The sequence below is a fragment of the Meleagris gallopavo genome, chromosome 6 (assembly GCF_000146605.3).
Source record: "Meleagris gallopavo isolate NT-WF06-2002-E0010 breed Aviagen turkey brand Nicholas breeding stock chromosome 6, Turkey_5.1, whole genome shotgun sequence".
Classification (NCBI taxonomy): Eukaryota; Metazoa; Chordata; class Aves; order Galliformes; family Phasianidae; genus Meleagris; species Meleagris gallopavo.
Window position 1 is genome coordinate 37,550,610 of NC_015016.2, and position 24,800 is coordinate 37,575,409.

Below are 24,800 nucleotides of genomic sequence, written 5' to 3' on the forward strand. Positions count from 1 at the left end.
ACTTTGAGACATTCATTGTTGGGCAGAGAAAACTCATTTAATTTAAACTAAAAAAAAACCAAAATAATTTCTACAGTTCTGTAGAAGGAAGGTGTTTAACAGAGTTGGTAATGTTTGCCTTACCTACATTCTCCCAGCATAATAGTAAATCAGGCTAATTGTTGTGATTTCAGCTTTTTCTCTTCTCGTCCTGGCTGCTTAGCCATCATCAATGCAGGAAAACATGACACGTGATTAAAACTTTTTTTTTTTTAAGTTAAATATGTTAGTTCCTTTTTCTTCTAGATAGCTACTTACATATTCAAACATACATTTATTTACCTGAATTTAATTAGTATCTCATTACTGCTATGGCCAATGAAGGGTGTGCACAGTTGAAAGTATTAATACAAATATGTTATTTATTTCTATGATAGAAAATGCTGATTGGCATGACCACAGAATAAATTTCTCTTCTGAGTGATAATTAGTTGAGCATGGGAAACTGTTACATCATGTCACAGGGAGTTCTCTTACTGCAGCTGTCCTGGTTCCAGCTGGGACGGAGTTTTCTTCTTCATAGTGGCTGGTGTGATTCTGTGTTATGGCTTTGGAAGAAGAACAGTGTTCATAAAACAGTGATGTTGTAGTTGTTGCTGAGCAGTTCTGTAAAGAGCAAAGGACGTTTCAGCTTCTCGTACTGCCCTGCCATCAAGGATGCTGAGAAAGGCACAAGTTGTGGAAGGGGGCAGAACCAGGACAGCTGGCCCAAACTGGCCAAAGGGACATTCCATACCATATGGCATCGTGCTGAGCTATTAAATTGGAGGAGGTTGGCTGGGGTGCTGCTTCTGTTTTGGAACTGGTAGGGTATCAGTCAGCGTGTGGTGAGCAATTGTGCAACACTTCTTTTATAAACATATATATATATTATATATAACTGTTATGTTTGTCTTCCAGTTCTGTTTTAGTAAATAGTCTTTACCTCAACCTATGAGTTCTACTTTTGTTTCCGATTCTCTCCCTCATCCTGCTGGGAGGGGCGAGTGAGTGAAAGGCTGTGTGATGCTGAGCTGCCTGCTGGGTTAAACCACAACAGCAACCTAATTCTGATCTCATTCTCTTAATCAAGGCTTACCGTTCAGAACCATATTTTCACTCTGATGAATAAGCTGTGGTCTCAGTGCAGAGCTGTATGTTGCAGACTTGCTATTGCGGATCTCCATTATCCTGATGTTTGAGTTGCAGTAGCCTGACTTGTCTGAAAACAAATTCTGTCACTCTGGTAAGGAGTATAAGATGCATTTCACATCAATGGTAAATTGTAACAATGATTATAGTTTCTTTATGAAGGACTGTTGTGGTCTGTAAATATACTGACAAATAAATAAACTGATCTGGCATTATTATGCATAAAACACGGATGGTTATGCTGCCAGTTTTTGTGAGGGTATTTGTTCTTTTGAAAGAAACTATGTAGAAACCCTTGATCTTTGTGAGCCTTTGCTAAGAATTCCTTTGAGCTATTTTTTCCTCCTTGTTTCAGAGCATTTCCATATAGCTTGAGAATCCCACTGATTTGTTATTGTCTTCTGTAGCAATATGAATGTCTGCAGGTTCTGTGCACATGTGGACAAGCAGAGCAGTGCCCTTCAGCTCACACCAAGACTTGGTGGAAAGAAGGGGAGAGACAGTTGATGTCTGCTATGTCATTACAAACAGACTCAGCTGGGCACAGGAGTTACCACTTCAAAATTTGAGAAGAACTGTTGGAATTGATGAAGGTTTTTGACTTTCATGGCACTAATTACTTTCCACTTTTTTTCTTTCACTGCTATCAGCAGACCTGGACTTTACTTAAAGACTGAAGTGCAAATGAAAGTGTTTTCTGGATCCAGACTAATTTGCTATCTTATTTCCTGCTTTATTACTTTTTTTTCTGTTTGCCCATAAATACTTACTGAATAGAAGGCTGAAAGCTGAAACCATAGTATGTAGGGGTAAACAAGCAAATAATCCCAACATTATACTTAAATTCATAAATGTGGGACTCATGACCAACCTGCTGTACAAGAAAGCAGATGCCATGCAATAAATTAATATTAGGCTGAATAATAAAGGGCTTTAACGCAAAGAAAGTGATTTCAGACTTTCATATGCTTGTTTTCTCTTTGTTTAAAGGAGGCCCTTGCATGTGTTTTCTTTCCTTTATTCTTTTTCTGTGCACATTTGAGCTTTGTTGGGTTGAGCACTCAGTCTCTGGTTGGGCCGTTGTGATTAACTTACATTAAATAGGCAGCAGTAATGTGATTTGAGAATGAAAAGGATTCATTTCTTCTAAATGAGGGGAAAAAGACAAGGTTGAAGGAAATAGTTTACATAATCTGTAAACTAGTTAAGGAACTGAATATTTATGCAGGTTGAAATTGACGCTTAGTTGCCCTCTAGGGGTTTTACATTAATACAGCATATGCTAGCTTTTGGGTGATTTTTTTCTTTCAGAATAAAGGTGAGAAGAAGTCTTTGGAAAAACTTACATACTGACAAATCTGTGGTGGTGGAGGCATGTGTGCATCTGCATTCAGCAAGAAAAGCTCATTTTGTTCAGAACCTGGAAAATGGAGATCTTTGGTCAGATTGTGCTCTTAGAATTTCAGATCAGTAGAGAAGCCACACATGGTCATCACGTCTTGGATCCCAGCCAGGAAAGGTCCCCACGTGGGAATCAAAATGCATTCCCAAGAAAAAAAAAAAGTCCTAGGTAGACCTGGGAGACAAAAGAAAGTTGCACAGAGATGTAACGCTACTGCTGGGAAGGTCACACCTACTTTCAGTTCCTGCTTGTATCCTAGCCTGAATGCTGCTTCTGTTGGAGTTCTTGGTGTCTGCCGCCTCCACTGTCCAGTGCACAGGGTCCTTCTGCCACATCTGGTCTTGGCAGGATGGGAATCATGTTTGTGGATCCTGTGACTGACATTGTTAGAGCTCTGACTTCCCTTTCTCTTGTCACTGTTACGGACTTTGTCATGTTTCTTAGCAAGCAATTAACAAAAACTTCAGTATTTTCTGTTTCTTTAGGTAGCATGTATGTCATGGGTAGAGTCTTCATGCCATGGGAAGAAATGGGACTAAAATGGCTTCTAAGCTAAAGCCATTTTATTTTTCTCATCTGAACTTTCAATATCTCATTTGCCAGTGATTTTGTAGCAGATCCATTGCTAACCTGTATTTAAAAAATAACCTTGCTCAGTGCTATCTTCAAAGTGCAGTTGTATTTCTAAGTATGGAAACCACATTTGTGATTTTAGCTATTTCTTTCATAACGGTAGTAAGACTGTATTACTCTAAAATGTTTTTGCATCAAAAGCAAGATACTTTGAGCAGGTGGACTTAAACAAGCAGCCTCTTCCAAGCTTGAGCACCTGTGCATGCAGCTGGAGGAACAGTAGTCAACTGTTGCAAGTTGGAGTATGTCCCCAAGGCTTTGTTATACCCAAGTCTAGATTAGTCCCATTAAATTTTATGGCATTGCACCAATTTTTATGCCATTTGCTTGGAAAGCCTTATATTGAAGAATGGTTTCTCCTTCAGAGAGACTTCCACAGCTGGCAATTCATGGTTTTCCTTTTTTCACACAGCATTTTTGTCAAAAGCTTGTTTGTAAATCCTCTGCTCTCAAATATATATATTTTTAATTGGCTTTGAAATTATAAACATAGCTGTAGAGAAATGGCCATGTCTCTTAGTGTCTCCTTATAATCAAATCTAAACTCCCCGACACATGCAGAATTCTTTAGCCTGGTGCTGTTTATGATAGCCAGCAGCATCACAGACGTAGTTGCTTGGCTCTCTCTGCCATATGGTTGGGTATCGCCGCTTCTGTCTGATGCTTCCTTGTCAAAACAAATTCGTGAGCAGAGCTTTGTCATCCACTGTTTTCATCTTCATTTCTGGTCCGTGCCCAAACTGTCTGTGCAGTCAGTGATTTCTGGAAGCCACTTATCAGACCATGAGATGTATCAGGGTGCGGGTGGTGTTTGTATTTTGGTTTGTTTTCCTCCTTTGCCTTTGTCAGTTTCCATCTGTGAGTAGGAATACCTGAGGTGCTTGCCCCCTTTTTACAAGTTTTTGCTCCAGCACGGCCAAGTGCTCTCCAAGTAGGATTGTAATAAATTGTGTATCTTGCATTATTCTAAGTAGCATTAGCTTCATGTGTTTGGTGCAGTATCTCTGAAAGGTTTGAAGATAGTATGCATTCCTAGCTCTGGTAGAGCGTGCGCCAGGAGGAAATTTCTGAAGTGGAGAATTGTAGTCACTCTGTTCCTGTAAGGCAAGTGGGAAACTAGTTGTGTAGTAGCTGGGTAATTTGCCTTGGCTACCTGAGGTTAGTCAACAGGTAGCTTAGTGAGCACCTTTTAACCCTGGAACTTGATGTCTTACAAAGTCTGTAGCAAGTCTCAGTAATAGAAAATGTGTGTAGCTGACTGTGCAGTGCAGTAACCGGGCGGACCAGTGATGGGGTTGGCTTAGCACACGAGATGCAGTCACTCTGTGGCAGGAACCTTGTGAATATCTGTGTTGATCTGGAAGAGTGGAGTTGCTGAGGGCTGAGCACAGCTGCAGTGCTTGCAGAGAGTTTATCAGGATTCCACAAAAAACGGAGTTTGTAATGTGTTCTCATTTCAAAAGTCCTTTGTGCAACACTTTCAAAGATACACGGAGTGAATAGTGACTGGATTATTTTCTGGTATTAAACTGTTTTTAATATTCCATTTATCCCAGTCAGCTTGCTTAAAGCAAGTACTGATATACAGAAAATGAGGAGTATGCATTAAACTGTTATTACCAAATTTATAAAACTGATATATTAAAAACGTTTGATCTTGCTGAATTTTCATAATGTGTTTTCTTGTCATCATTAAAAAATCTCTTTAAAAGCGTGACATGAATAGGGAAGCGTAACGTTCTGGCTGCCTACCTGGTCAGTGATGCATATTCTTTTGAAAGAGAATGACACTGTGGCCACCATTGCAAAGGGTCTTCAGTATAAAATTCAGAATGCAGAAGCACCACTAAACCTTTTTTCCACTAAAGTTATGCTTCTAGTTATGTTGTCCTTAAAAAATGCGGAATAGTCCTTATTCAGCACAAATGCTTCCCACACCTTCACACCTGTATGCACTGAAGACTACTAATTAAAAAAGAGGAAAAAAAAAAAGAGAAGGAGACTACAAACATATACCGTAAGCCAAGGTTGAGTACATGGTAGCGTGTTCTGGAGGTGTTGGAGTGATGGTTGAGACTGTAGGAAGATTGTAGGAAGAATTGTCACCTGTAAGGAAAGGTCACTTCTAAGGAGGGTGAGTGTATTGATCTTCAGTACGGTACCATTGTGGGAGTTCAGCTGGCCTGTGTTTTTGGCCCTGTTCTGCAGCCTCCAACCCTCCAGCTGAGATTTCACTTTTAAGGGATATTTCGTTTCATTCGGAGAGCGGAGGAAAATAAATAATAATAATAATAATAAAAGATCTTTGAGTTAAAACGGTGTTTTTGGAAATGCAGGGAATTGAACTTAGGGGGAAGAATGCATCTCTGAAAGAACAGGCTGTGAGGTCGAGCTGGTGTTACGATGGAATAATTGCCTCCTTGAGAGTCACGTAAATGACCTGCTCTATCTCCACCGTGTGGTAGAAAGACATTGCTGCTATTTGTGCCACTCGCAGTGAATCTGGCTTATTTATAAATAGATCTTTTTATTCAGAGTTCAGCTAAGGAGTCAGTCGTTACGGGGTGTGTTGTTGCTTTGAATCATCCGGTATGCTAACTTCTCAGCTGTCCCCGAGTGGCTCAGCAGCTCCTGAAGGAGCTGGGAGGATGAGCAGCGACGAGGCGACTTTGTGCTGCTCAAGCTGGATGCACTTGTTTATATAGGAGCAGGCAGTGACAGACAGTAGCCATGGGGGAACTTGCATTTGTTCCAGTTCTGCCTCTTCCAGCGTCTGGTATGGTAACACTTGATGTCAGGGATACTTACTACAGGCTGGGAGGAAAATTAGATCAAGTCAGTCTTAAAGGAAGCAGTTGTTTAAAAACAATGTAGTTTAAGTGGGTGGCTATGCTTGCTGGGCATGGTTTACCTGAAACCTTAAGTATAAGGCAATACTTGTACCTGACAGGAACATTCCTAAAGCAACAATCTTTAGCAGGAAAATAATGATTTACCCACATAAACTGTTTCATAGCAATATATTTTCTTTGCTTAAAAGGATTTATGTGTTTTTTAATTATTTTCAAGGGGAGGACAAAAGGGTTAGTTTGTCTTGATAGATCTACCTAAATAGCCCGGTGGGATGTCATCTGTGAGCACTTAAATCTCCCTTGCCTGAGATAGCACAGTCACTGTAAAGCCTTACACAGAATAGTTGTGCCCTTGTGATTTCTTCTGTCTTTTTTCTTGTGAGGGCATAACCCTCATCTCTGTAATGCTGTACTCTGGGTGTGTTGCTTAGTCAGGGGTGGGAGGACGTGTCTTACTGTTTCTGTGTTTGGTGTAGAATACACATGTGTATTTTGTGTATATGCATAAACTTCTAGCTATGCATGTATGTACACTTACAGATGTGTGTATGTATACATGTGTACATACATGCACTTACAGCTGTGTGCGTATGTATGAATATGAAATAACGCTGACAAATGTGTTAATCCAGCATGAGAGATCAAATCAGGTTGCACCTACTACCCTAAAGTTACCAGTAGGTATTGCACTGCACCATCTCTATCAAAGCTCTGTTTGCTGTTTGAGTCTATATTCTCTTGAGATAAATGCATATTACTGATAAATTTTATGTCTGCAACAGTATTTTGTCAACATTCAGCAACAGTCAGAAAAGTACTACCTGAAATTCGAAGGTGTACTTTTCTTTTTTAACCTTCTTTACTGGCTGTGTGATTACTTAGGAAACCATTTTCCCTGGTCAAGCTTCATTTGTGCATTCAGAATTCTTATTAAACTGAAAACTAACTTTAACCTTTCCACCCCTCATACCACAAGAGTCATTTTGATCAGACCTCGTGTGTTAGTACTGACACAAAAGTAGAACAAGAAAAGCTGACTTGTCCTTGTCCTAGCACTGGGACTAAGAGCTGCAGAAAATGCCATGAGATTGCATGTATATATATTCTTTTTTTTTTCTTCCAGAACTCTGATTTTAACTCAAATTACTCCAACCTGGCATATTTTTTGTTATCAGTTGGAGGATGGTTTATGTATTTTTTGTTGTACTGATTGTGCTGGCATGAGTTACTGTGCTTGGCTCTGTCTTTGTTGGCCTTTTTGTTCAAAGTGAAACAATTCCCACCTCTCTTACATTTGTTGCTTTTTATTTTTATTCACCGTCTCTTATTGCTCACTATGAAATTAGAAAGAAGAGATTCCAACAGTCTTCTGTGGGCTAGTGTGGGTTAATTGATGTGGACAGAAGTTCTTCCCTGCTGCTGCCTGGGGCATTCCCTTGCTTTTGGGTTTCTGGCTATGCCTCTGACAAACAACCACAATTCTGAGTCTGAATGTGAGCAAATTTTAGATGTCACAACATGGATAGTGAGTCCAGTGAGAGAGGTTCCCTCAGTGCTAGCCTCTGCATCATGTGGGAATGGGCATATGGCCTTGTCATTCACCGCTTCATTGATTTATTTATGAGTATGTGGTGCTAGTTTCTTAAACTCTTTTTATTTCTCACTCCCAGAAATTCAGTCAGAAATTCAGTCTTTAATGATTGTTAGGTTCAAAAATAACAAAAGCCCTGTTAAAATTCTATAACAAAAGCAAAGACATCTGTTCGGATTTAGGAGATAGTGGAGAATCCCTACATGCTCTACACGTGTTTTCAGAATTGACATGGGAGGGTTGTTTTTTTTTAATACATAACTTTTGGATAGGTTTAAAAACAATTTAAGACATTGACTTCCTGTGTTCATTTGAAAAAGCTCCTTACAGGCCTTAAATTAAGAACTCTTGCTGGATGACCATACCATGTAACTTACATGTGTTCAAGAGTTGAAAATGTGCAGCACTTCCTATACTAGGTTAAGGACCATTTTTTTTCAGCTGATCTCTGAGACTTTGGAGCTTGCTGCTTTGGGGTTACCTCAGTCATTCACGAGCGTTGTTTGCTCTGTCTGCAGAGCCAGCCTGGATTCTTGTTTCGGAACCATTTCTCTTAGTTAACTGCACAGATCATCTCTTAGTGTTGCAGCTACAGTTGACCTGCTGTCACAGTGCTTCTAAGAGCAAGTAAGTGGATTATTTGAGGTGAAGGGGAACAAGACAACAAAACCAAACATTTCTGATGTACACAGAGTGCCTTTCCTGCCTTCTGCTTCGTCCTATTGCAGCTATGCCAAAGAATTGTCAGAGCGAGAGTGGCTGTACAGGCAGGTCTTATACGTCCAGCCAAGGGATACTTTGAGGCCAATTAATTTTTGCAGCAGGATTTTGAAAACTTGTTAATGAAAAAAGCATCTGTGGTATGACAAATAACCACAGTTGCAGTAGTTGTGACTTCTACAGTTGTGACTCAGTATCTGAGACACTGACTTGAAGCAAGCCAGGGGCAGATATACATTGAAGGAATTCAAGCTAGTGTATGCCTTTTTGGTACTGGGGTGATTTTTTTCCTCTTTCTTCCTCCCCTTATCTTGGTCTGAACTAACAAGTTTCCTACTGTGCAAGTGATTGTAAGTGTTTTGAAAGGCATGTGAGAAGTTTTTGCTTCAAGGTATAAGCCTAGCTTACAGTTGATAGGGGTTAGGAACAGACTTCACTTGAGGAAATGCTATTCCATAATGTAGACTTACTGGCACTTTTTTTTTTTTCCCCTGTAGCAGCAGCTGTTACTGACTTCTGAGAAAGATGATAAGAAGGACAAATGGGTCCTTTGTCTAATCCAGTATGTCATTTTCTCATCTTTAATTGTAAATGTCCCCTGGAGCAAAGTCTTCAGCTTTGTTTCTAGGATATTGCTAACACATCTTCTTTACCCCAGGGCAGTGTGTTTAGAGAAACAGTTTCTAATTTGGGGGAAAATACTTGCCCTCTGTGTTTCCCCAGTTGTGCTGTCTGGCTTCGTGGCAGTTCTGTTTGCTGTATGTTTACTTCTTAATCACTGGGTGAGTGACTTTTCAACATTTCCTAGCAAGGTATGCTGTAATGTAATGGAGGATCCTGTTTGCATAGTGTATTTTAAGGCAGAGCTGGTGTTTTCCACAGCGAGCACTGTGAAGAAGATTGGTCAGAAGTGATCATTCACATGATCAATATCCCTTCTCTAAAATGCCTTGGTTCCTGCAGTCGTGTCTCCTTCCCAGTCCTGCAGCATGTGCTACTACTGATGGATCATCTGCCCCACTATAGAGTTGGCAGCATGCTGGAGCTATAAGACCTGAAATGGAGCAGGTTTCTGGGGAGGTAGTGATGAGCAGGATAACAAAAAATATATGATTATTTGTATTTTTTATCAAATACTTGTGAAAACATAGTATTTGATCTGATAACAGAGGTTCACTTGAAAGAATCAAGGTTATTTTATGTCAATTTTCTGTTTGCCCTATATAAGGTGCATTTAATTATTTTTTTGCTATCTTCCACTATTCAAATTAATCTGAGTCTTATATATATTGTTGGTCAAATTAGAATAATTCTTTAATCAGCTGTGTTAGGCATGCCATAGTAGACTAGAACAGGAAAGCTACTCCTGGCATACTGACGATGCACATATTTTATTTGTTATTGTAATTTAAAAGTAAAATCATAAATATTGATTTCTACTTGACTGGAGAGATGATTTACTTTGAATATCAGACTGATCTTAATCAGGTGAGAATTAATTGAGTTGGAGGTATTAGATATTCAGTGATGTTAACTGAACCATGATCAATCTACAGAGAAGCTTTCTTTTGTACTGTGTTAGAAATATCAAATAGCTTGTACTCTACTATGTAAAGCAATCTTTTCATGTTCATCCTACTTCTTCCTCTGGCTCATTAAATACGCCAGTAATCTATTCTGTGCATACTGAGTAATCTTCAAAGTAACAAGCTAATAAATCACGATTTAATACAAAATTAAAAGCATAACAACTTCACCGTAAAATGCTGCTGATGAAGTTTTGTCATTTTAATGATTTCGTGGACATTTCACAAACATATTTAAAATTGTGTCCTTATTTACACTGTAGCAGAACTGTTTTCCCTGTCTTTCTACCACTGACTCCCAAATCCCCCTTATTACTTGGACACCTTTTCTCCTCCCAGTGGTAAAGCTCAAGGACTGATCCATCCTGATCTTGGGCATAATTATTCCCTCTTTTTCGCAGGGGAAGAAACCTACCCCAGGAATAGAACATAAGCCTGGTATGGATCATGATACAAGTCTTTTTTTTTTTTTTTTTTTAAATTATTTTAAGAGTGTGATAACAGTATCATAAGTGTTGAGAAAATATAAATGGTGAGATAACACCTCTGTAGGACTTTCTCTTAAGTAGTAAAATTGTAAAATCTTTAAATAAACCAAAGCCAAACCCGAGAGGATCAATTTATCTCTATAATGCAGAATATTTCGTTTGTTTTATGTACAAGAACATCTGCAAGAGAGATACATAATGATGGCTGATAAAGGACCATTTTGATATTATTCTAATCACACAATATTTTGCAATATGAGTGCGTGGGTAATGTTATGAATCTGCAATAAAAGGACATTCAAAATGGCCTTCAAATGACAGTTCATAGAATAAAATAAAAATAATGATGATCAGTCAGTGTTTTATTTTCAACCCATTTTCCACTCTGCTCACTGCCTGGAGATGTCACAGTTAGTTTTTGTTCTTTTCTTGCTTTGTGTATGGAAAGGCTTTCATGTGTACCTAAAGAAATGATTATCTGTTTTTTAAAAAAGCTATTTGAAGTATAAATAAACAAAATAAGAAATATTATTAAAAAATCCCCACAAATATAATGTTTTTTAAAATTTCTATTCAATCTTTATGTGTAACTGAAACTTTTGCTACAGTCTGACACGGATCCTGCCAGCTCACTTTGCATGCAGCATAGAGAAGAGATTTGTCTATCTTTATTTGAGGCTGGAGGAGGATGGTGTCGATAGGCTGCATAAAAAAACTTGTATTTTAAAAATTGTGCTTTATTTTTGTGGTCCACTGTTTGTATATCTGCAGACACTGGGATTAAGAATGTTAAATTTAACCTTCAATGTGGTTTAATGGTGTGGAAGAAAATCGTTACGTTGCAGAGCTGGGACAAGTTATGCCAGGTGTTGATTTGTCCTTTAAGTTAAAATCCTTGAAGTTTTGATTCTCATCATTTAGAAGCAAATATTTCTTGAACCTATAAATATTTTCTAAAGTAAAAATGGGCAGTGCCCTCAATTATTGTTTTCTTTTTTTGTTGAATTATGAACTGTGTGTCCCAGGACAGGTGCCAGTGGAATTTCACCAACTTTGTTGTAACTAACCCTCTGGTAATGTATCTAATCTTTTAAACTTTGAAAATCATGTCTTTAATGTGGCAGATATTGCGTGTGCTTCAGTATCTGTTGGGATAGATGGGAAAATCACTCATTCAGTCTGTCTTCAGTCCAATATAAATGAGAATTACTCAGTTTCACTTCGATTTCCATCAGTTTCCCATATTAGCTTGTAATCAAGCAATAAAAAGAACTGGAGGAGGGGAAACTACTCAAAAATTATTAAGAAAAACATTCCTTTAAAATACTAATGATTTTTAGTAGTGAGGCTGTGGCAAGGTGGGGGTTGGCCTCTTCTCCCCATTAACAGCAATAGGACAAGAAGGTCCTGAAGGTGTGCAATAAATGCGTAGATGTGGCGCTGAGGGACACAGTGTGCGTGGTGGTGATGGGTTGATGGTTGGACTTGGTGATCACAGCCAATTTCCATTACAAGTGGCAGGTACCTGCAGGATCTGTCCTTAACCTGTGCATAGAGCATTCAGTGATGGACATATGTAGATATCGTGGTAGAGCCTTATCAGGGCTCCTTTTTTGGAGCACAAGCTTGTTTTCCCCATAGCAAGGCATTTTCACTCCACCCCTCATTTCCTTTAACACACATTCTGTCCTGTTCTGCTCCTCAACCAAACACTGCCAGCTTTAAAACAATGTCTCTGTTTGTCTTTATTTTTCATCTCTTTATAGCTCAATTTCAGTTCAGCCATATTGCAACAAAAGTTAAAACACCCCAGTTCCTAAGAGGGCTGAAAACTCTTGTTTGTTTGAAACATTCTTGCTTTGTTACAACCTGCACCGAATTTGCAGATGGCCTGAATTTGCATCTAGTTTCACTGCTGCCTGAGGTTCTACTGCGGTAGATCGCTGCTTGCGTGCAGAAGGAAAACACTGTTTCCTTGCACAAATTTGCAAAGTCATGGAAAGCCATTTGCCAGAATGGTAAAAATGGGACCGTGCGTAAGATTTTTAAGAGATCAGTTCTGCTGTGAGAGAGCAGTTGTTGTTCGTATGACATGCGGCAGTGTCAGGAAGTGGGCTCGTTTGGAGCACGGGGTTGGCGTTCCTGCAGGTCTGAGTTGTCCTTGTGGCTGTTAACATGTCGAACTGCAGTGGGTTTGTCATTAGATCCTGTGCTATCTGCTCCCTCTGTCCTCTGGTGTGCACCCCAAGCTTTGGTCTACAGTCAGACAGTGCTTGAGTGAGGAATGTGTCCATTGTGAGATCACAGAGATGGAGATGACTTCTTGATTTGAGATTGTACACAGCGCTCCAGATACCATAATGTTTGCACTCTTTGTGCTGATCAATACTGAGATGTTTTGGTCAATGAAAGAACTGTGAGCAAGACAGAGCATAATTAAAACAACATTCTCCAGAATCTGGCGAGGTTTCTGGTAAACACTTGTAACTAGACTGTCTTGAACCACAGGCCTTACGTGGCTGCTACAGGAAGGGATCTTGAAGCACTGGAAATCAGAGGAAAAGAGAGCTAAGTTTTATGTGCTCGTGTGGGAACGCCTGATACCTTTCAACCTGCTCTTTCTTTGCCTCTGTTGTTACAGATCTGTGGAATGGATGCAGTAAGCAGTGTTACTACTTGGTAGCAGTGCTTCCTGGTTGCCTGGCCATAGCTGCGCGTGGGGCTCCTGAAGGCAGGCAGTGCTTTCAGTTGTAGCTCAGGTTCTGTTCACCAGGACTTTGCACCTGTAGCCAATCCAGATGGGTGGGCTAACAAGTGAGAGGGACCTCCCGTTGTCTACGGTGGTTTTTTTACTTCACAGTTTCCAGGAGGAATGATTACTACAGAAAAATTGCACAGCACTTAGGGCAGTGCCTGTGGAGAGTAGAAATCAAACTGATCACTACATGAACTGTAAGCTTTCTGATGTTTTGCAGAAAAACAGGGCATTTTTAGAAATGTGATAATAGGTATGAATTTTCTGAGATGCTGATGTAGGGACATTCAATGTAAGCACTCCAGGAAACAAAAGAAAAAAAAGTCACCTGTAAAAGCTAAAGAACATTTTGATAATCTAATAGTATGCTTCTTATATTGCTCTGAGCTTGTGCTGCTTCATAAGCTTTAGCTGTTCAGAGTTTTCTCAAAGTTGTGCACGTGCATTTGGATGATTTGGGGCCTGAAGCTAAACCACACATCACATGAGAACTGAGAAATCAAGCTTCATTGTTAATACGTATCTTTGAGCACAAGTTACTGTGTCTTTCCAATTAAGTAATTAACTAGTTAATTTAATTGCAGTTTTGCGGTGTACTTTCATCTGGTACATTTTCAAGTAGAATGTGGTTATAGAACCAGCATCTGATGTTAGGAGTTGTGTTTGTTTAAATGTTCACCAGTAGCATGTTCAAATGGGTAAGATGCCAGTTATTTGCAGTGTTTTGCAAAGGTGAATTTAAGTTTGGCAGGATAACGACACCACTGTCATTGACACTTCAAGCAGGAGAAGTGTTGTGGGTCTTTTTTTTTTTTTTTTTGGTAGGTTAATTATCAAAAGCTTCCTATAGCCTGGGGTTGCTTGCCTCTGTTGGGTCACTTTCAAGTCATTGGTATCCATGATGCTAGGAGGTGTGCTTTGCCCCACTGACTTCATAGATAGATTAATGTCTGTTTTAGAGGGAAAAGGACAAAGGTTTGAGCAAAAGGTAGGATTTTATCTTGCTGGTTTTTATTGGCAGTAATATCTGACTTCTGAAGGGCTTGGATAGTATGCCCTACGAGGAGCAACTGAAGGAACTGAGGCTGTTTAATCTGGGGAAGAGGAGGCTGATTATTGCTTTCTTTCAGTATCTGAAAGGTGCTTACAGCAAGAGCGGGGTTGGACTCTTCTCACTGCTGACAGCTGACAGGATGAGGGGAAATGGCCTTAAGTTGTGCCAAGATGAATTTATGTTGAATATCAGGAAAAAACATCTTTACAGAAAGGGTTGTTAAGCACTGGAATAGGCTCCCCAGGGAGGTGGTTGAGTTACCATGGATGTGTTTAAAAACCATTTGGATGTGGTGCTCAGGGACATGACTGAGCCGAGGGTTGTTAGAGTTAGGGTAGTATGGCTAGGTTGCGGTTGAATTTGATGATCTTTAAGGTCTTTTCCAACCTGAGCAATTCTATGATTCTGTAATTCTATGTAAGTTTTGATTTGCAGAATTATTGTACGGGATGAACAATTACTAGGCAAATCCAAAACCTCAACTAAACGTCTAGAAGATACAAAAAGGCAAATACAACTCTATACTACTGTTTTACATTCATGTACATATGGTTGATAACTTGCAGGTGTTGGAGGGCTCTTCTTGATTTTCAGCACAAATTGAGAAGGTATATTTTTTACACACAGTTGAAAGAATGGCAGTGATACCTGTCTGATTGTTGTAGTTTAGCCCTGGCAGCAGCTCAGCACCAAGCAGCCACTTGCTCACTCTCCCCAGGTGATATGGGGAAGAGAATCTGAAAATGTGAGGAATTCTGTGTTGAGATAAGGGCACATTACTGGGAAAAGCAAAGGCTGCGTATGCAAGCGAAGAAAAACAAGGAAATAGCTTGCTGCATCCCATTGGCAGGCAGCACTTCCAGGAAAGCAGGGCTCCTCACACAGAGTTACTTGGGAAGACAAATACCATCACTCTGAACATCCCTCCTTCCTTTTTCTGTACCCGTAGCAGTTGCTGAGCGTAGCACCAAGTCAGCAGTCCTGGCTGTGTCCCCTCCCAGCTGCTTGTGCATCCCCAGCCCTTTGCTGGCAGCACAGTAGGAGGAGCTGAAAGTCCCTGGCTCTATGAGCACTGCTCTGCAACGACTAAAACATCCCTCTCTTTCCACCACTGTTTTCATCAAAAATCCAAAATGCGGCATCAAGTGAACCTCTGTAGCAAAAATTAACTCTCCCAGCCAAAGCCGTGAAACTGATCATTGTGCATAAAAAGTGGGATATTCTTGTTTGAATGGATGAAATAGAAGCTTTTGGACAAAACAGGAAATCAATGCATCGAGCATATATATTCACATTAGGTGGAGTATTTGTATCCACAGTGTATGCAAACACAGTGTAAATATATATTGAGTATAGATACAGCTACCCTTTGCATTAAGTTTTGATGTTACTGGATTAGTTCTAAGTTTTACTAAAGATGTTTGAGCATAACAATTTTTATATGACCTAAATTTGTTGCATTTCAAATAATTACCAAGAAAATCTTGGATATGAAGAAATGGGAGGAATTCTGGACTGAACTTTGTTTTTTATTTGGTTGCTGGTTGATGTTTGACTTTGTCTCTGTACTTTTTCCACCTGTTAAATGCATGTAGTTGCTAACCTAGAGTCCTCATAAGAAAATAGTTTGAAATCTCCTAATATGATGTAACAGCTAATTATTATCTAGTTTATTATTTATTGAAACATCTGTACAGAATGCTGGTAACAGGACATAATTTGAGTTACCCCCAGATGAAAAAAATATATATATACAAACCAACAGGCTTACACATTACTGGGCTTCTTCTTTAGTCCCCAAATCTGTTTCTGTCTCTGTATCTCACTGACTTGTTCTTTAAGTCTCAAGGCCCTTGAGACTGCCTGTGTACTGACATTTCATTGAGCAAATAGGTACAAGATCACTTTTCCTGGGAAGAGGCTGATGAATATCTCTCCTCCCTTTTATATTCTCTTGTTCCAAAGATTGTGATTCCAAGAACTTTGAAGGTGGTCAGTATTTTCAGGGACTGACCTTTCTTGGCCATTTGGACTTCAAAGAAGATCTGTATTGAAGAACACCCAAAGCTGCCACATGACACAGAGAAGATGCCAGTCCTCTGGGGAGCAGTGCAGTGCCATAGATCACCACCTGACAATCCCAGCTGATAAACTAACTGCTGACTTTCTCCCTGCACTCCAGAAGAGAACCACGACCTCACAGTTTTTTGTCTTGTATCCCAAAGATGCCTTCTCAGGAGGCGATTGGCAGTGACATTTCTTTGAGACAGTAGTTGCTGTCAGCATTACTCCGCTCTTAATTTGTTGATATAAATGTACTTTAATTATTCCGAAATAATTCTTTCACTGAAGAGGAAATGCTAACAATCTTGGCTTACCTAATTCTTCATGCTTCCTTTTGTTTTGCTGCAGTAGCCCTGAATAGTCAATATGAAAAGCAGTCTAAGAATCATGGATTTGCTGCGAGAGTAGCTTCATAAATGTGTTAGTATTAGCCATAGCAGTGTGTGCACACATTACACGATATTAGGGGAGATCCTAATTAGAATCTTGTTGCTAAACAGGCTACAAAGATCTTATAAACAGTATAAGGCTCCAGGCCAACCATGGCTATGTTAATAATAAATCAGGTCTGATTTGTGAGGTTTTTTTTATTTCTACTTTTTCCTGTGGAAAAGCATACACACAAGGATTTTTTTTTTTTTTTTTACTGTCATTTTTCTAATTTTAATCTTTTTGTTTTTCTGCAGCATTTACTAAGTGTTGCAAAGAAACTGGTTTCCTTATGGTGGTAAAGTGTCGGAAAGAGAACACAGCACTGAAAGATTGCCTTGTTGGCTAGTAAGTCCTTTCTGAGCCTTTGTTTCACTTCATGTTTTTGGCTGTACTAATGTAGAATTGAATAGAAAATTTAGTATTTCTAAGAAGGGTTTTGCTAACCTTGTGACTTTGCTGTTTTTTTTTCTGAAAATCATCTCTTTGCTTTAGAAGAAAGGATGGTGGTCAGGGCTCTACTTGACTAGAGTTTCTTAATTTCATTAAGAAAACTCTCCTATGGCTAAAAATGCTTTCTTGCATTTAAATATTGCTGACGGATCCAGAATTTCAGCCCCAGTGAAATGCAGCCCTGTACTCAGTGTGCAGAATTGAGGATGTGGGTGAATGGTAGAAGCACAGTCTCTTATAGAAACTGGATAAGTTCATTCCGGTTTTGCTTCTTGAACTGTCTTTCAATGTTTATGGATATTTTATGGATTTAAATGTCTCTTTTTGAAGTCTAATATACCCACAGTGTCACTAGGCTGAAGTTATTCTTGGACTTCTTTGTGTGGAGTTGGTGTTCTCTGAGCTTGATGTGGGTGGGGGTGGTTTGGGTTGTGATAGAATGCATGTCATACATACCCTGCTAAACCAGAACTTTATGTTAAAAGCCTTTAATGTAATGATAGGTTGAGTTTGATGTCTGAGAATTAATTTAAAAAGATGCAGCTACACAAGAGTTCAAGCCTAACTGCAGTGGGAACTCAAAGTTATTCAGTTCTATTTGTCTGTAACTCCATACCTTGAATTCTACCTTTTTTTAGACAAAGAAACAAACAAAAACAGACAGCACAAAAAAATATGTACTATGGAAAAATATTTAGTGCTTGAATCATTGGACTTAAAATTACAAGTCAGCTGACAAAATTAATGATCAAGATACTATGAGTATTGCTCTGAAAGTAATGCCTCCTAAGTTATTATGATGGCCCACAAGGTCAGATGTAGATGGTGGCAGTATGGCAGAAGCTGAACCTTCCTACCGGTACTCCATTACATGTTATTGCCATGAGACAGATGGCAGCAGAGGGGCAGTCTGACAGAATGGCATCTGACATGGAAGTGTGTAAGAAGCAAAGGGGTGGAAGTAAATTCCTCCATGCAGAAAAAAATGGTGCACATTGACATTCATAGTTATGGAGCCCAAACAGTGGACATGAGCACAGTGAGGCAGGGGGTGCTGTGTTTCAGCAGTGGTGAGAGGGATGTGAAAGACAGGCCACATTCTAGATGGCCGTGCACCATGAAATGAAGAGCATCTCAGTCAACCCATCCACATGAATCGTGACCAGGGAAATGCATATAGAGCTGAATATTGGTTTCAGTGCATTGGAAATGATGGTGGCAACATTGGAATATCACTGGAAAATTTGCCATCATACAGATGTGAAACAGTGCAGACTTTACAAGTATGATGTGCAGGCTCTTGTTCATCTCTGGCTAAAGTACATAGCTAAAAGAGGTGACTACATTGCAGGATATAGAAAATTCTAAGCTATAAAACACTGTCAAATGGTGTTATTGTGGTTTTTATATCTGTCGTAGTTTCCCTGAAAATAAATAGGAGACATGACTTTTGGAGCTACCTACATACATGTTTACTATTCAAGGAACAAACTTGAAACTGTTCCCCTTAAATTCATGGTAGGTTCTCAGGTGCATAAAGATCAGTGCTCTCCAGAGATTCTTATACAAAGGAACCTAACTGAACCTAACTGCAAATAAGAAAGAATAATTTGGCTCTCCCTTTCTCTGTTTTTCTCATTATGGTTTCATGCATAGGCCTGAAGAATCAGAACTGTGCCTCAAGAAAGAGTGGTCTCAGAAGAGAAGGCAGACCAATTCAGTATCTAGAGTTTAAGATGATAACTTTGGGTGGGATGCTTTGGGAGGGACTGACGATCAGTTTTGAGTGCTGTTTAGAGAGTTTCTATTCTATTATTCTAATAATGTTTGTCTTTCTTTTAGCTATACTGATCCATCATTCAATGAAGAATGCAAAGCAGAATATTTGAAGCAAAGAGAAGAATATAGAGCAACTGGAATTAAGAAAAAAAGGCAAAAGATTACTTCAAATGTATAGTTCAAATCAACTGTTTTATATCCAACTTAATGATTTGACTTGATTTGAACAGACTTCTTTTAAATCATCAGTATCTCTTGGTAAAATTTAGCAGCAAGTCAGTAACAGAAATCTCTCTGAAGCTGAAGGTCAACATTTCTCATTTTCTGTACTGAAGTTTATAATGCATGCAATTTCTCCTGCAAACTTTGACAGCAAAAGCCTGCTCCTCCATCCAGACTTGAGATTATTTCCAATTAACAAACAGCCTTTTGAAATTTACAGCTTGTATCTAGTTATATGTGGCAAACTACATAAAAATTTAAGGGTAATCAAATGTAAGCTGTATTAACAAATCATAAATTGGGTATGTACTTAAACTGGCCTTTTTGTCACCTGAAGTTGAGAGTATATGGAAATATTTTTGATGCTCTTGCTAGAAGAGTGGCAAATGCAGAAAAGACCTTGGACCGATTTACTTCATCTTTTTCGTGAAAATGCTGAGTTGTAAGAGCTCAATATTGCTTCTACCTGTCCTGTGACTTAAATTTTGAGTTTGCAATATCAGAAGAGATGATGTTCCATGCCCTTGTGAGGCACAACTGACTGCTTCAGCTCTAGAGAAGAACTCAAGAGTTGTCCCTACAGACTTTCCTTGAGAATGGCAAGAGGCACAATGAGGGCAAGAAATCACTGAGAGGAATGTCTTCCCCATTGTCATTTTTTCAGCATGAAGGTGATTAAATACACTTCCATACTTCAGGCGTGACCACACTTGCAAAATGATTATGGATGAACAAACAACTAAACTACATACTTAAGATGCAGGTCAGTTTTTAAACATCTATTAATGCCGTTGCAAAAACTAAGTGTAAACAAGTCCCTGTGGGAAAGGGGTACACAAGGGATTTCTTGCATACAGAAGCTTACATACTTTACATACTTAAAGCTGCATAATCGTAGAACTCTAAAATGTATGAGTGGGGAAAGGCCACGCAGGATATTTGTTCACATGGTAACCTTCATGTCACAATATAGAAACGAAATAAAAATATCCTTTGCCTAAGTAATAAAATTTGCATTTAACTCAGGTACTATTTCACCACAAAACTATTACTGCTATGAAGTTACTCAAGTGGGAATTCCAATCAGACTTGGAGATATATATCTATATATATGAGCTCAAGTTAACTTTGAAGGTTACTCCTTGCTTTTGCTCTGTGTGTTGTAATGGAATAACCAGTAATATTACTTCTGCTATTAGGCAGCATGTTGACTGGAAAATTAAGGAATGCTTCAGAAAGACAGGCTAGAAGATGTACAGCATTCTAGGTTAGTAGTCAAGTGGTACTCAGCTATTTAATTAGCTAACTTAACTTAGATTTCCTACACACATACTTGATTTTGTCTCATCAGTTAAAGTACTTTGGAAAACAAATACTTAACATCAAGTAATAGAAGATTTTTTTTCCCCCAGATGTAGTTAAATAGAGGAAAATGAAGGTAGATGATGACTTTTAAAAGTTTATTATTTTTTCAAGACAGCAGTTCTGTTATTTCAGTATGAAAACATGCTACACTTAGAAGTCTCTGGAAAGAAAGCCTGTGTGCTTGTCATTTTTATCAAAGGCTCTTACAGAGATTGGCTTTGGGGTAAGCATGCTGTTAGAGGCAGTGTGGTGCACTGACTGTGGTAGGTAGGTGCCAGCACTACGTGTTCATGGGAATCTGTCTCACTCAAGCTCACACAGCAGCTAGTCAGTACAGATAATAGCACAGCAATGCAGTCATTCTTTTGTGGGTTAGCAGGATCTACATTCAGCAGGTGGCAGGAACCCCAGTGCACTGATTGGTACTGCTGGTAGAAATAATATGGATAATGGGACAAAGTCCTATTTAACCTGCGGGTGTTACTCCTCTGCCATTCTGTTACATGCTTTATGTGCAGGGCTGTAACCAATCCCTTTGAGCTGACAGTGAGTAAGCAAGCTCACTTTGCTATCGAGCCTGAAATTGCTATAAATCATTAACTGTACACCATTCACTTCTCTTTACCGACACCCGTTTAAGAACTGAGTACTCACACTTTCTCTCGTTTGCTGTGGCATTCAGAACGGGCTCAGCCTTTACCTTTGGAATCAGCCTATTTTTTTTTTTACACTCATGGCCTTAATTTGATTTTTTCCTAGTTTTGAATTCTTGATTTCACACCTTTCATGTTTTTAGTATCTTAATTGCATTTATGTCTTTTAAAGTTGAAATGAAAGTGTAAGTGCTGTGCAGTAACACGCACATACCAGCAAACTTCTTCAGTTTAAAGTTTAAAACTGCTTGTTTTCATCTCAGCTGCAACCTCTCCTTCCTGCTCAGGTTAACAGGAAGCAGCCCTTTATTCTAATGCAGGCAGCAAAGCATCAGTAGTACTGATAAAGCCTTATGCTATGCTTCATCGATTAACTCCTAAAAAAGTTTTTTAAAAGTTTAAATATTTAAGTTTTTTTTTTTAAATACAACTTAAAAAAACAAGCAACAAAAACACACTTTACTTTGTCAAAAGCTAGTCAAGAAGAGCCAGGCTTGCTATTCTGACTTCGAAACAAAACTCTAAGCACATTCAGCTGTCCTGTTCTGACAGAGTAGTCAGATGTGGATGATGAGGGAGTTGCACTACCTCTAACAAACAGAAGCTTACAGCAAGTTGTAAAGCTTACACTTTAACTACTTTTAAGGGGATCCACCAGTTTAAAACCATCCACCATGTGGCACTAAAGACAGTTATTGACACTGATAGAATACTGTCAGTGTAGGTAAAAAAAAAAAGTCAAATGCACTTGGAACAAATGTTCCATCCACTTGCAGTTCAGTAACAGTAAGTGCCTGGTTATTTTTCATGCTTCTCCCCCAGATCAAACTTCATACACAAAAATACCATCATCCCAATAACTACAGAATCCTCTTCCACCTTGCTGTTTGTAACACTTGATCTCTTTCATTTCAAAATGCAACGAAATGAAGTCCATTCTGCTAAAAGGAGCAAATTGAGGGGCACCGATTTCAGTTCATGCCACAACATTTTCTAAGGACAACAGATTTTTAAGAAAAATAGTTCAAATCCTTATCAAACTTGGGAATATGCAACACAATTCAAATGAGTTTACAATTAGAGTCAACAATAATAAATACACTTGTCTATTGCCTACAACTGCAAATAGCATGCTCTTCCCCTGCAAAGAGGGGCAAAGTCTGATCCTTTAAAAAAAATATTTTTGTAGCAATGCTACACAAAGTGACAGGGAAATACCTTATCTCTTCTCCACCACTCAGAACCTAGCTGAAGATGAGAAGAAAATGCAGGCGAGTCGGTCAGCTACTGCAGCATCTCAGTCTTCCTTTATTAGGCCACATTGCCATTAAAAATACAGGTATTTAAGATTCCCAAAGTCTACTGCAAAGAGTTCAAGATTTAATCATATCTGCTTTACATCTCTAGTATAGCTCATACACTGTTATTTGCAATGGCTTTTGTTTTACTGTACCTCCACCACATGTCTAGTATAGAGCTTGCCTTATTCCAGCTGTAGAAATTCAACAGCACATTACAGTTCATTCAAGAATTTGCTTTTCTTTAGTATGGATATTTCATATGGGAAGAAAACCAATCTGTTGTAAACACAATAAAACTGGCAGGGATGAGATTTTAAAATTACTTAAAAGGAATCAAGCAAACATGGAAGTTTATATATGCATTATTAGAAGGTTAGTCCAGCTCTCAAAGCATTCAAATACATATTCATCAGCTTGCCATATGCTCACATAAACATGCATGGCAACAACGACCACCTGCCCAAAAGCTGTCTTTCATTTCTGGAATCGGTGCTTTCTTAAATTAAAAATTGTCAAACCTGTGGTTTAGGTGATGATTTTAAATGTTCAGTTTCCCTTCAAATGAATTTTTCTCAATTTTTGTGCTTATTTGAAGGTATTGGTCCTTATCCCATGCGATTTTACTGCTTGATGCAACAAATACACACTTGCACACTAAACACCAGAACCCCTTTTCTACTGTTACTTTTGCATTTTATTTGCTGTCACTGTGATGAAAAGGTTTTACTTCTGAAAATGGAAGAAAGTACCTTAAGCCACCCGTGGCTTGGATTAAATGACAGTCAAATTTTGACTCAAGATGGAAAAGTGTGCTTCAGACCAACAGGTGCTTTTCAAGTAAGCTACCTCCCAGGTGACTTCAGATCTGGGGACTTGCTTTCAAATGTTAAAGTTTCACCACAGCAATGAGTGACCACATTGGAAATACAGCCTAAAGTAAGCTCTGTAATCTCACCCTCCTCTCTTCGATGTCAGCACTTCTTCTCAAGTTCCTCTCAGCAATCATCCCTTTCTTTACCAGCCCCTTCTCCAGCATGAAAAGCAGCACTGGTAAACCAAGAGCTGGAAGCAAAGCCTGGTAATTCTTTCACATCACCCAGCAAAGCTTCATTTTTAAGTTTTGCTGTCGCAGGCTGCTGGGGCATCTTTTGACACAGCAGTGGAACCCCGATAATGTATTGCAGCTAAAAGTAATGAAGTCCTTCAGGCTTCAGCATCAAAGAGAACACGTCTCCCAACAACACACCAAAGTACTCAGTGGGCTGTTTTATTCCTGAACGGAAGAGAACCAATCTCAAATTAATTCCTTTATATAAAATCAAGTGTTTAAAGCCAAGTAAAAAGTTTTTACACTGAACACTAGAAAAGATTTGTAAGTTAAATCAATTTCAAGCAAAAATAAATTTATTTCAAAATCTTACACAGAATTCCTTCATTGCAGAAATCAAAAAGTGCTCCTGTTGATGGCTGCAGAATAATACACCACTTAAAATAAAAAATGTCCATGAAGACAGGCTGGGGGAACCCCAAGAAACAAGCTACATTGGAACTAGACACCATGTACTTTATGCAGCCACATGAGAAATGCTTCCTGCTGCTTTGTTATTACACAGGTAGTTGGTTCTATCAGCTAAAGCCTAGTGACTTGGGTTTGTTTTATGCATATTGGCTTTTGTTCTATTACTTTCCAAGAGATTGTACTCCCCTGAGTCAGATGTGTTCATTGGTCAGAATAAATTCCAGCATCTGACACCATTTCCATTAATCACAGACAAGCCACTATACGTGAGCAAGATAATAGAAAGATAAAAAACAGTATCTGGTGAAAGGGAAACATTATTTATGTATGCTGTTCACTAATACAGTAGAAGATATCTGAAAGGCATTCTTTCAACTTTAATAGACAAACTGAAACAGGAGAAGATGGGCATCATGTGAAGCATTTATTCCACAGGGAAAAAAAGTGACTGCAGTGACTGGAACCACACAGATCCTGTAGCAATTGCCTAAGTAACACCTTTACAGCCTATCATTACAATGGTTATGCCATAGTCATAGCCTCCCCATGCTTTTTCAGGCAATTTTAAGTAATTTGCTACTAAACAGCTGTGGAATTATTATTTTTTTCAATCACACTGATCTTAAGTAGGACCTGTGAACTTGAATACTTAAATCCCCACACAGATCTGTAAATAACATCTTCAGTACCACCTTCCCACTCATTACAGGTCAAAAGCTTCATGGATCTGAAATATAAAGCATTTTCCTGCAAAGTATTGAGCT

At 38.9% G+C, this 24,800-nt stretch overlaps 1 protein-coding gene across 1 annotated transcript in view; it reads left to right on the forward strand.

The window, feature by feature from the left end:
• Positions 1-23,937, forward strand: part of CMC1 (C-X9-C motif containing 1) — a 46,439-nt gene extending 22,502 nt beyond the window's left edge. The window contains exons 3-4 of the mRNA XM_010712885.3: positions 17,002-17,092; positions 19,040-23,937. Of these exons, the coding sequence (XP_010711187.1) occupies positions 17,002-17,092; positions 19,040-19,154 (206 nt within the window). The 3' untranslated portion in view covers positions 19,155-23,937. The remainder of the gene's footprint in view (positions 1-17,001; positions 17,093-19,039) is intronic.
• The last annotated feature ends 863 nt before the right edge of the window (positions 23,938-24,800 follow it).